The sequence below is a fragment of the Terrapene carolina genome, unplaced genomic scaffold, assembly GCF_002925995.2.
Source record: "Terrapene carolina triunguis isolate 2854851 unplaced genomic scaffold, T_m_triunguis-2.0 Scaffold616, whole genome shotgun sequence".
Classification (NCBI taxonomy): Eukaryota; Metazoa; Chordata; order Testudines; family Emydidae; genus Terrapene; species Terrapene triunguis.
Genome location: NW_020664967.1, coordinates 387,008 through 399,569, shown reverse-complemented (window position 1 = coordinate 399,569; position 12,562 = coordinate 387,008). Strand labels below are relative to the sequence as shown.

General features: G+C 54.0%; 1 protein-coding gene across 1 annotated transcript in view; it reads left to right on the top strand.

Annotated features, from left to right (window-relative positions):
- LOC112117474 (low-density lipoprotein receptor-related protein 1) overlaps positions 1 to 12,562 on the top strand; it is a 126,128-nt gene that overhangs the window by 22,810 nt on the left and 90,756 nt on the right. The window contains exon 5 of the mRNA XM_029913373.1: positions 413 to 676. Within this exon, the coding sequence (XP_029769233.1) occupies positions 413 to 676 (264 nt within the window). The remainder of the gene's footprint in view (positions 1 to 412; positions 677 to 12,562) is intronic.

Below are 12,562 nucleotides of genomic sequence, written 5' to 3'. Positions count from 1 at the left end.
CAGGCGTGTGTGTGCGTGTGCAGAGTGACCCGGCGGCCCCAGAGTGTGTGTGGCGCTCCTGCCCTGTTTGCACGTGACCCAGGCATGTGTGTGCTTGCAGAGTGACCCGGTGGCCACCCCATGCGTGCGAGGTGCTTGCAGGGGGGCCTGGTGTATGTGCAAAGCCACCAGGCCGCCTCGAGCGCGCATGTTTTGCGGGGGATGTCGGGAATCGTGACTCCCCATGTTACAGCTCGGTCTCCTGTGGGGGTTCCTCTGCCCCCCGCATTGGAATTTCAGTCCCCTCGTATTCCCTCTTGCCTGGGTCAGGCTGTGGGTTCCCTGCTGGGGCCTGGGGCTTAGTTTGAGCGGGAACCCGGCGCCCTCCTTACCCCCCCCTGGCTGTCCCCCCCCCCCCCCCCCCCCTTTCCAGAGCCTGTGGACCGGCCCCCGGTGCTGCTCATCGCCAACTCCCAGAACATCCTGGCCACCTACCTGAGCGGCGGCCCCGTGCCCAACATCACCCCCACCAGCACCAAGCAGACCACCGCCATGGACTTCAACTACATCGAGGACACGGTGTGCTGGGTCCACGTGGGCGACAGCGCGTCCCAGACCATCCTCAAGTGCGCCAAGATCCCCAACCTGAAGGGCTTTGTGGAGGAGCGCTCCATCAACATCTCCCTCAGCCTGCACCGTGAGTGGCCGCTTCGGTGCTTTCGCCCCTCCCACCCCTTGCGCCTCTCCGCTCTCCCCGCCTTCCTGCTGCCGCGTCTGCGCCGCTTTAAATGCACCCTTCCCACCCCGGAACAGGCCGGAAAGGGGGGACCCTGGGGGTCTGGCCTGGGGTAGTCACCGGATCTTTAAGCAATTCGGTGCACAAGAATCCAGTGGGCTCCGGGGTCTAACTCCCCTTGGGATCCTCGGCAAGGCCTGAACGTCTTGCGTTAAAGCCAGTCATAACCATTCCTTTATTTGGTGGAAAAATATTTGGTTGATTTAAAACAGCTTTTTCCCAAGGGCCTGTAGCTTCCTCCCCCTTTTGCTTTGATCCCTTCCTGCCTCCTGTTTACAATTTCCAATGAGCTGCGAGCGCAGGTCGGCTCGGGATCGATCACCTCCTTGCGCGGGGTGGGGGGTGGGGGAGGAAATCGACCGTGGTTGCTGGTTGTTTTTGTATTTGAGCCCTGTGCTTCTGTTGCCTAAATCGGCTCTGGCCGTAGGTAGTGATTTAAACCCCCAGAAATTCCCCCAGTGGAAGCAGCTCCGTGGGGGGGAGGCTGAGTCATGGCCAGCGAGTCGCAGATGGTGGGTTTAATTCTGTTTGCGTCTCCTGAGCTGTAATGAGACTGGTTGCCGGGGGCGCCGCTTGGGGTCTCGAGCAGGGGGGAGGCTGCAGGTTAAAAAAAACGTACCGGCCAGTGCTGTTTTATCAATAGTAAAGCTGGGGGGCTGGTCTGGAGGCTGTGGCGGGGTTGGGGGGGGGCAGCAGTTGGCATTTAGGGCCTTGGGGGTGTGGAGCAGGATCAAGGGGCTTGGAGGGTGGAGATTGGGGTAGACGCGGAGGGTGTGGGGGGATTATGGGTTGGAATCAGGTGGGGTGGGGGACAGGCCTTCGGGTCCTGCAGCAGTGCTCAGCCAGAGGACGTGCTGGGAGCACGGGGGGAGGGTCTTTGCCCCTCTCCGCCCCCCCTTGTGGTGCCCTGGTTGCAGCAGCCGAGTCCATGGGAGAGTGTGCATGGGCTTGGGGTCAGGACGCTGCTGGGTGAGGAACCGCAGGAAATCTGTCCCGATGTGGGAAGGGGAGGGGGTGAAACTCTCCATTCTCCTCCTCCTCACGCAGCGTCAAGCTCCATCAAAGCCCGGTGGAGCTGCAGCCGCGGGAAGCTGGTGTGGGAGGAGGCAGGAGGCCCGGGACTGTGACTCAGGAGGGCTGGGTGCCATTGCCAGCACTGATCCATGGTGCGAGTCACCCGGTGGCGTTTGGCGTTACGTGACTCGCAGAGGGATTTGGGGATCTAGCTCCTTCGGAAATACCACGCCCCCCCAGGCCTCTCTTCCCCAGCTGCGACGTGGGCATCGTCCCCTTCCTTCGTCCGGCCTGTGGGGAGTGGAAGCCCAGGCCCCGTTTCTAGCTTGGGGCCGCTCTGACCAGCCACGCCTTGCGTTAAAAACGACGCTTTTGCTCCCCGGGACTGATCTCTGCACCGCAGTAAAACCCCAGGGGTTCGGCCCTTCTCGGCCTCGTGTGGAGGGTCCTGCTAGGGCACCGCAGCGTAGCTAGGGCCCTGGGGCAGTGGGACGAAATCCTGAGCCCTTACTGCAAAGTGGGGGTGTGGGGAGGAGAAAGATCTTTCCGAGCGCTCGTGACCTTTGGACCCTGGAGCAACTCGGGGTGTGTGTGTGTGTGGTTTAGGGGGGTTTTGGGCCACCCCTGCGGAGACAGGGCCCAGGAGAGGAAGGATGATGCACTAGCCAGACAAACCAGCCGGTGAGTGGCAGGGCATGCGGGAGAAGGCCAGTGTCGGGTCAGACCCATGCGTCTGTTGTGTCAATCAGGTGGGACCTGTCTTCATGGGGCTGATTTGACTCTGGACTACAGACCAGACCACACTGAATCAGTTGCGAAATCTGAAGCTTCTCCTGAAATCCTAGATTTTTTTCTGCTTTTCTAAAAATGCACCGTCAGGGGCGTGGCTGGGAGCAACTGATTTCATTGCAGACTCAGGGTTTAGAGGAAGGCCTATGGCTGCTCTGCCGAGCAGTCTGGTGAGCCGTTCATGCCGGAGGAAGGCTGGGCCAGCGGTTAGGGTTTAGGAGCGCTGGGTTTAATTCCTGGCTCTGCCATAACATTGCTGTGAGACCATGGGCAAGTCACCGAGCCCCAGCTTCCCCATCTCTCCGATAGCACCAGCCTGCCTCATAGGGGGGGTTGTCAGGATAAATGCATTAAAGACTGTGATATGCTTAGCTACTGTGGTCATGGGGCCAGAGCAGTATCCGAAGGACCGTCTACCTTAGGGAGATACATTTATTTTTTCCTTGATGCCCCTTTGGGGGATGGGATTCGCACAGGGCACAGGACTCCTGGGTTCCATTCCTGGCTTTGCCATTGCCTTGCTGTGCGGGCGTGCCATTTCCCCTTTCCGAGCCTCAGTTTCTCCACCGATGAATTACCATTACCCACCGTGCTGTGCTGGATTTCTTGCTTGTAATACTCTGCACGTTTGCTAAAAGCACTCAGTTAGTGTAAAACATGATCAGCCTCCCAGAGGGAGTAAAGACCAATGCTGCTTTGCATCTCCTGGGAGTCTCTCCTCTTGCCAGAGGGAGGTTTCGATACACAGCCTCAATTAACTGTCTGTGATAACCCCAGAGAGCTGAGAAGGCGGAGACCTGGGGCCCTGCAACGATTTCGGCTGCTGGCTCAATCTACCCCGTTAGACATGGTAGCGGAGACCTGCAATTACTGAAAGGTGTCTGCGAGCAGCTTAATCACAGGTGTTCCGGGTGTGCTGTTGATCGCAGTCCCGGTGTCTGGGGTGGCTGAGGTAGGGTGTGATCTGATTGTGCAGTCTCTCTTCAGGAATTAGCACTTCCCTCTTGAGTTATGCTCATCCAAAGCAGGTCGCGGGGTGTTTTGCTCGTGTTGTTTTGCCCCTGGTAACTTGCACAAAGGAGGAAGTGAGAGATGACGGCTGACGTTTGGAGGATCGCTTTCTGGCCTCCCGAGTGCTCCGACTTCTTCCAGAGCTATCTTCTTCAGAGTTGCGTTTGGGGAGAGGAATGTGCCGCTCAAGCGGACGGGATGCTGTCAAGACAGGAGGAAAAACAGAGTGTGTTTCAAATCCACCTTTCCTCAGTTGCCTTCCTACTGCAGCATTGAAGTGGAGTGGGAGAGTGGGGGCTGTGCGTTCCACCTCCAGCATTGCCAGAGAGTCCCTTTGTGAGCTTGTACAAGTCGCTTCATCTCCTCAGGCCTTCTCTTGTCTATTTCGCTTGCAAGCTCTTCATGGCAGGTGCAAATCCAGGGACTTCAGTGGAATCACATCCTCTTACGCCGGGACCAAATTGTCCTGTTAACGTAGCCATAAACACTATACATAAGAAATGTGATTGAGGCCTTTTGGATCAGTAACGCTGGAGCTTCGGACTAAAGTCTGATTTAAATGTAGTAGCTCTGTTGAGGTGAGATGAGGAGGGTGTATGTGCAACACCTACGAATAATGCAACATTTGGGGGAGAAAACCCATGTGAGGCTTAACAATAATTTACGACTTGTCATGGATGCAAGAGTCCAACCCCAAGTGTCCCGAGCTCCTGAGTCTGGCTCCCAAGATGTCCTGAGATTTAAAACAATAAATACATTTGGGGTTCTTTTTATTTGACTTCTCGTTTCTGAGCTGTGGGTTTCGCTTGTGTTTCCAAACTTTTCTCTGTAACCATGAGGACGAGAAGCTTTTATTTATTTATTTATTTTAAAGAAAGTTGCGATTCTCATGTAGTCACTGGACTCCGACAGCTGGGAATTAAAAAAAACCAAAGCAAAACCCCTCTGCAAACAGCGCAAGGTGCGTGATAAAATCAGGAGAGTTGGCAGCACCACCGATGGTTCTTTGGCTTATGCATTTCACTCATCTCGGCCTGTGAAACTAGACAAGTCAGTTTCACTTTCTGCTTTGCCTGCGTCAGTTTGAGTTTCCAATTCTGCTGAGAAATCTTTCCAGGGTTTATTTATAAATGCCAAGCTTAAATCGAATGTAAAGTTTTATAAATGCTCCCTTTACCTTCTGGGCCTAAGCTGTTCTGTGTTTAAGAGATCTGGTCTTACCATGATTTTATCTTACAGGAGAGTAAAGCTGCTCTGTAAATCCAGTTAGTGGCTCCTTTATTTACTTGCCTCTTTATGGCATTTATCTAGTGACAGCAGGAGTCTGGCTTCCCCAGTGCCTACTGCTAATGGGGTTTGCGTTAGCATCTGATGGGGAAATCCCAGTGCTAAAGGGTTGCGAATTACCAGCCCCCCGGCTGGCGTTGCTGTGCTGGAATGATGAGTTGTGTCTGTCCGGTTCAGATAGTAGCTGCGCATCCATGGTTTTTCTGCGGAGAGATTAGCGTGACTAGCATGGCAGGAGATAGGGCTCTCAGCAGAGGATTGGCAGGAACCCATGTGCACGGATCTTTCTGTTTTCCTCCACTGCTAACTTTTTATTCAGCCAAATGCCCTGGGCACAGATGAATTTCTGCGTGATGATTCTGCTTGTGGCTCCAAATGCAGACTGCCGGCACGACAACGCTTGGATCGAGAGTTGTCACTGGAGCTGGTTTCGCAGCTGCCCCAAATGACTCAGTGAAGATCCAAGGTGCCTTGGAGCCATCGCACACCCAGGGACTAATTTTCCTTTCAAGGATGACACAAGTCTTGCCCTGTCGACACTGAGGGACAGAGAGAGAGAGATGGTGTGAAGGAGGAACTTCCAGTGCAGTAGCAGGGAATTGCAAGTTGTTGGATAGGCTGCAGGAATGGCCGGCTGAAATTTCTGTGGCTTGTGTTACGCAGTTGGGACTGGTCCCTCCGTACTTCATAATCTGTGAATCTTCAGGGTGCGGGCTGGGTTAGCGGCACACGGTCCAAGCCACTTCAGTCTCATCCTGTCCCCTTTAAAAATAAAATCCCTGGTGACACACTGCTGCGTTGGCACATTTGACAGGTTCCTTGCAGACTGCACGTCTGTGTTTGTACAGCTCCTGAGGTAATGGGGCTCTGGTCCGTGACTGGGGCTGCTTCGTGCTACAGCAATACAAATAATTCATAGTGATCATGGCTGAAAGATGCTGAAGCCAGTCTGCCCCCTTCTAGGCCCTGTCTTTTTCCAGAGGCGCCAGCGATATAGTGCAAATCGAGGCCCTGCCCTGTCCCCCCAAAATCATGACATTTGACTTAAAAACCGTGAGATTTATTTTTAAAAGGGAGTTGTTTGTTTGTCCTTTGGGTTTTGAGCTTTCTTCCCTAATCATGAGGGCTGGAAACTTACTTTTTATTTAATAATAATAAGAGAGAGCGAGATGGGGAGAGAGGTGAGATCCTAATGCAATAAGGCGATTCTGAGGGGTGAGGATTTTTTTATTTTTTTTTAAAAGAGCCCCAAACCTACCAAATCCGGTGAGAGTTGGCAGCGCTGTAGCATGGCCTGTATCCCTGGTGGTTGAGTTCATAATACAGAACGCCAAGGATACATTTCAGGGCCTGTCTTGATTAGAGAAATGCGCTATCTGGATGTAGCGGGCGGGAGCACCTGGCCTTACGTGACTTCTCCTGAGGAGCCAGGAGTGGAACCTACATCTCCTAAGTCCCAGGCCAGCGCCGGAACTGCGAGACCGCCTGGCCAGGTTGGGCTGCGAGAGGAGCCTGATTTGCAAGTGCTTTAGACTCTTTCCCCGTCCCTGTCACGCATGTGATTTTGAGCAGTATGCTTCTGCCAGCCGCCCTGCGGCTTTAAGTGGCTCTTGGAGAGGATCTCTGCAAGCCAAGTTCTTCTTCGTCTTCTTTTTAACGCCCTCCTTCAGTTGCGGCGTTTTCGCCCGAAGCCGGAGCCGATCGGCTTTCAGGAGGTTTCGGGCAGGTGGTTTGAAGCCAGGCTGCGTGCTTCCAGCTCCTCCCAGACACACAGCAGCACTGTCAACCTCACAGCACCCGTTCGAGGGAGCGTTCGCTCTTTGCCTCTCGTTACTCTTCCAAGATGAAGCTAGCAGCTTCCTGGGCCGGTGGCTTCGATGCTGGCTGGCGCATCCCGGTCTAGGGGCAGCGCACTGCACTCAACAGGCCACTTGGGTACCGTTTCCACCTCTGAGCTGCTGCGTGTCCGCGGGCACGGATTGCCTCTGTTTCCTGTTGTCTATTTCGCTGGCAAGCTCTTCAGCCGGGGACTGCTTCCCCCTCTGCAGCGTGGCCAGTTCTGGCGACCGTACCGTGCGGGCGTGCGTTATTTGGTGTTTTTTCTTAAAGCCCCGTCCCGACTGATAATAAACAGGGCGTGCGAGGTACCCTTCATCGGTTGTCAGGGATTGGGAGGCCACGACTCCGTCCCCAGGCCTGAAGATGAACGTTGCCCCTTCCAAGCTCTTGGTGACGCTGACTCGGTTCTATCAAGTGCGTGTCTTGTCCGTCCCCCACCCCACCCCGCACTCTGCTCTCAGACACACCTGTGTAGTTATAAACTAGCTCCCTTCAGGTCAGGCTCCTCACACGGCATCGATTCCCCTTTGATTTCGCTGTGTAGCATTGCCGCCTCTCCCTACCCAGGCCGACTTAGAGCCCCGGCCAGCTCCGTCCGTTTTCTGTGACTTGGTCTAGGTTCTGCCCAGCCCCCCGTCCCCAGGGCAGCTCACATCCCAACCGCCACGTTCTGTTTCAAGCTGCGGCTCCGGATTGGGAAAGGGCTTGCTGGGGAAAGCTACAGGGGCGGAGTGGGGAGGGGAGCCAGAGACCTGGCCTGCTACGGCGCAGAATAAGAGAGCCTTATTTTTCCTTGGGTACTTGGATTCCAAAGAGGGGGACTTTTTCCCCCTCTCCCTTTCCTTTTCCTTTTTCTCTCCCTGTTTTTCTTTTTCTCGTGTGTGTTCGAAAGTTCCAGCTCTGTTTCTAATCAGCCAAATCCCTGGCAGGAGCTGAATGTCTGCTCGCATTCAAGGACAAAAGGCGAAGGGGGGAGGAGTCGTTTTTCGGCAGCTTGGAACGGTTTGCCTCCCTCGAACAGTCGGCCCAGTGTGTGGTTGCTGCTTTCCCTCGCTCGGGGCTGGCCGCGAAAATGGAGCGGGCTGTGATTAAGCTCCCCTGCTCAGCACTGGCCTCCCCTTTCGGCCCCTCGGCTTTGGAACGTCTCCTCCGTGGGCCACTGACCAAACTAACGGGCCCCATTGGATGAGCACACGTGGGTGACGCGCTTGCAGCATCCAGGCCTCGGCCTGGGAAGGGGGGTTTTCAATAGAGGTTGGCAGGGCCGCCCAGACGATTCAGGGGGCCTGGGGCAAAGCGGGGGAGCTGCGGCACTTGTACTCAACCCGGCGGCAGTCTGGGTCTTCGTCGGCATTTCGTCGGCGGGGGGCCCTTCAGTCGCTCTGCGTCTTCGGCAGCACTGAAGGACCCGCCGCCGAAGACCCGAACCGCCGCCGGGCCAGGGCTCACGGGGCCCCTGCGGGGCCTGGGGCAAATTGCCCCACTTGCCCCCCCCGGGCGGCCCTGGAGGTTGGTGTTGGTCTAACTTGGTTCCTGATGTGCGGGAGGAAGGAAGGGTGGCTCAGTAGTTACAGTGCTTGTGTGGGTTTGAGGGACTTTGCTACTGGTTTCCTTTGGGCCAGTCACTTAGTCTCTCTATGCCTTACTTTCCCATCTGGAAAATGGGCGTAACAGCCCTGGCCTGCCTGACAGGGCTGTTTGAGAACAAACACATGGTGAGGAGCTCCGATGGATGGAGGCCAGCGAAGTACCGTAAAACTCTGGTGCCAACGTTTGTGTGGTTAGCCTCAGCGCACCCTTATGGGGAGGCAGAAACGGCAGCACGCCCGCAATAGTGGCAGGGAAAAGGACCCACATTTTAATGGTATTTAGGCACTTAAATCCTGTTGACGTCAATGGGAATTAGGAACCTAAATGCCTTTTAAAACCTGCCCCTAAATGATTTATTTAGGTTCCTGCCGCAAAACCTATATCAACTAGCCAGGCCGGTAACTCAACCTCAGAGCCTTTCTTTGGGGTTGGACTGTTCAAGGGAACCTATGGGAGTTGGGGGCCCAGATTCCATTGAAATGGTGCAGGTGCGGAGGAGGTTGTGGTAAGTGACGTGGGGGCTGGTGAGGTTTGGGCATTGGGACGGAGCGGGAGTATTGTTACAAAGAACACTAGGGCGAGATTCTGACCCCTGCATGGAAATGGGGGGACACTGAATGTGGAGAAAGATGCTCCGGTACCTTAAAGGAGCAGAGCTCGGTTGACACAGAGCGCTATTGAAAATCTCACCCCGAGGCTGAGCAGCCTAGAGGGTTTAGGTGCCAACTCCAATTAAAACCCAGTTGGAGTTGGGTGCCTAACTCCCTTGGGCACCTCTTAAAAATCCCAGTTTGAATGTTGGTTTAAAGCCCTTTTGTGGCTACTTGATGCTATGGGAAAATAAGCAAGTGCCCACACGTGAGTGTGACAGCTTTTGCACTATTGCCGGGACTGGCTGTTGGCACTGGCTGGAGTGAGGCGCAGGGGAGGAAGGCAGCCCCTGCCAATGCATCCTAGACCTGACCCGCAGCCTTTCCCCCAGCCCGTGAACTCAGCCCTGGGCTGCCCACTTAAGTTGATCCATCCCCGCCCCTGCTATTCCAGCCCCCAGCTGCTTGTGGGGCTGGTGTATTAGGAGCAAGGCTGCTTGAGTCTCGCCAAACTCATTTCACCAGTGAGCAGAGCAGGACGCAACTTCCTGTTTCCTGGACGCTGGTGCGAGAACGGTTCTGTGTTAGTGGCTCCCCGGAGCTCTCAGTGCAGGGGGGCAGGGTCTGCCCTGGTTTGGGGGAGGCAGTTAAAACGGGGCTACGCTCGGGAGCTGATCTCTCAACCGGGGGAGCTATTCCCATCCCAGGCAGGTTTGGTCAGGAAGATCCCGGCGAGCGGCTGTTCCTGGGACAATGCTCTCGTTTATTCCCAGCGGAGTTTTCAAAGAATTTCAGAGCCAGAAAACCAAAAAACAAAACAAAACTCACTGCTTTCAGGTTTGTCTGCTGCTGGAGTCTCCCAGCTTAGCAGCAGGCTGGCTTTGGAGACTTCTAATAATTAATGCCCTCTCTGTGCCACCCAGCGTCCCATTCAAACACTGGCCTCTAAACTCCTCAGGTACAAACTGTGCTGCTGGCAAAAGCTGCTGGATGGAGAGCTGTGGATGGTTCTAATTAATGTGGGTGGCATCCAGAGACCTTGTTTAAACACAGAAGCTGTATGGCTTTCACTACCCCAGGCCAGTCACAGCAGTTCAGCCCTCCAGTATGGAGACAGCGTACCAGTATGGAGTGCTCCTGTTGGTCATTGCCGATTCCCCTATGGGAAGGGGAATAGGTTTTTGGGTTCTCTGTGCCGCCCCTTATGCAGAAGAGCAGCCCAGGCATAAAACCGCTGCACTGTCCTCCTTAAAGCACATCTCTGCTGGGACGCCTTCCAAAACGTTTGGCTGTGATTAGCCAGCTGGGGGCTGTCACAGCTGCTGTCACGCTGGTCATCACACCCGTGCTGTTACCTTGTGCTTTCCCAGCTGTTTCTTACGGCCACCTGTTTCTCTCGCAACTTACCCAGAGAGGATAAACTCTTTGGGGTCGGGACCAGCTTTTTGCTCCATGTATGTACAGCACCTAGCGCAGCGAGGCCCTGATTTCTTATTGGGTGGGAAATATGACCCCTAGTGGGTAGGGCACGGACGTAGGATTTGAGAGACCTGGCTTAGCCCTTCAGTTACCTTTAATCTACCCTGGGCCTCAATTCTCCAGCTCTAAAATGGGGAGTGGTATAAAATCCATCAGTGACTATGAAGGGCTCTGAGAGGTTATGGTCACAATATGAACCATAAATAATTGTCGGAGACTCAGCGGTGTTAAATGGGGCCATGTCAGCTAAGCATTTCTGGCAGTGCCAACCCTTGAGATCTTCGCGCAAGCTCCTGGAGGCGGGTGGGTAAGTGCTTTCCAAAAAAGCAAGTTTCTAGCCTTGCTGGCTGTGCGGAAAGAGTTGAAAGCGTGACCCCCAAAAGCTCTGACACCAGAAGGCAACTGAAAAGAGCCCAGGATGATGGTTTTTAAAATAAATCTCATGATTTTTTGCGCCAGTCTTGTGCTTATTCTGCAGCTTGACTCAAGGCCCTTTGAACATTTGGGATCAGCCACGCAGTGGTTCTGGGGTGTGACAGAATCCCATTGGAGCTGGATACGTTTAACACTGATCTAGATACGGTCACTGTATGGCTCTGGGGCTTGTTTTTGCTTTTCAGAAGATTGATTTAAAAGGGGTTTGGAAAGAATTTCCCCAGACCCGGAAAAGCGCTTGGGATGTCCGCAGATCTGCCACCACGGTAACAGAAATGGGGGTGGGGGGACACAGCTTGTGCTCAGTTTTCAGAGAGGATGCGAGTTGGTGGGGCCGTGGGCTAGATCCCAAGCTGCGTCCGCTGGAGCGTTGGCCTTTCGGTGGGACCGTTCCAAGATTTCGAGCTAAGAGGTGGCTGAGATGTTTCCTTTTTTTAAAATTTCTTTTTGCAATGAAAACAAACCGACCAACCAACCCCAGGAAGGGGCTGAAACATCCTCCCGAAAATGCTGGCATCTGGCCACTATTAAAATACTTTCCTGGGGCAGCATCTACCTAAACGAAAATGTCTAGGAAACTCCAGTTCACCCCATGACAAACAGGAACCTGCTCTGGTGCCAATCAACAGAAATGCTCTCGGGTTTGAGACAAATTGATTTCAGAGGGACTTCGGGCTCCGTAGAAATCAAAGTGCATTCGTCTTTCCCCTTTGCGTGGAAAGCTCTCTTTCTTTCTGGCTGCCTTGCATGCCCCCTGCCAAGAAAGAGGCACTGATGTGAACATACTTGGCAAGAGAGCAGAGCCATTGGTAACTTTATCTGATGACTCTTCTCTTTCTTTAACTGCGTAAGAGCGGTTCTCGTACCAGGAACTCAGGATTAAGAAGGCTCGGACTTTTCAGCTTGGAAAAGAGATGACTAAGGGGGGTATAATAGAGGTCTATAAAATCATGACTGGTGTGGAGAAAGAAAATAAGGGAGTGTTATTTACTCCTCATAACACAAGAACTAATGTTCACCAAATGAAATGAACAGGCAGCAGGTTAAAAACAAACAAAAGGAAGTATTTCTTCACACAGCGCACAGTCAACCTGTGGAACTCCTTGCCAGAGGATGTTGTGAAGGCCAAGACTATAACAGGGTTCAAAAAAGAACTAGATAAGCTCATGGTGGATAGCTCCATCAATGGCTATTAGCCAGGATGAGCAGGGATGGTGTCCCTAGCCTCTGTTTGCCAGAAGCTGGGAATGGGTGACTGGGGATGGATCACGTGATGATTCCCTGTTCTGTTCATTCCCTCTGGGGCACCTGGCATTGGCTGCTGTCAGAAGACAGGATACTGGGGTAGATGGACCTTTGGTCTGACCCAGTGCGGGTTTTTTAGGAGCAGGGAACATACCTCTCAGCCCCAACACACGGTTCGGGCCAGCAGAGAGGGACAGGATTGTCTTGTGGTTTAGGTAGCTGCATGCTATTCTGGAGAACGGGATTCTGTCCATGCCTCCACCACTGCCTAGCACAGGGTGGGTCCTGGGCCTAGGGGCTTCCATAATATACCGCATCATTAAGGTTGCGTGTGGCTTTGCAACTGTCCGATTCTTTTGACGCAGTTGGTTTTGGGATGTAATTGGGAAGCTGCATCGAGGGGAGAGCGCTGAGGGAAGTGGACTACATGTGGCCAAGTGCTTCTCTCCCGTCTGGGATTCGGTGCTGTGAAATGGCAGGGATCAGCTCCCCGCTGCCCGTCCCAGAA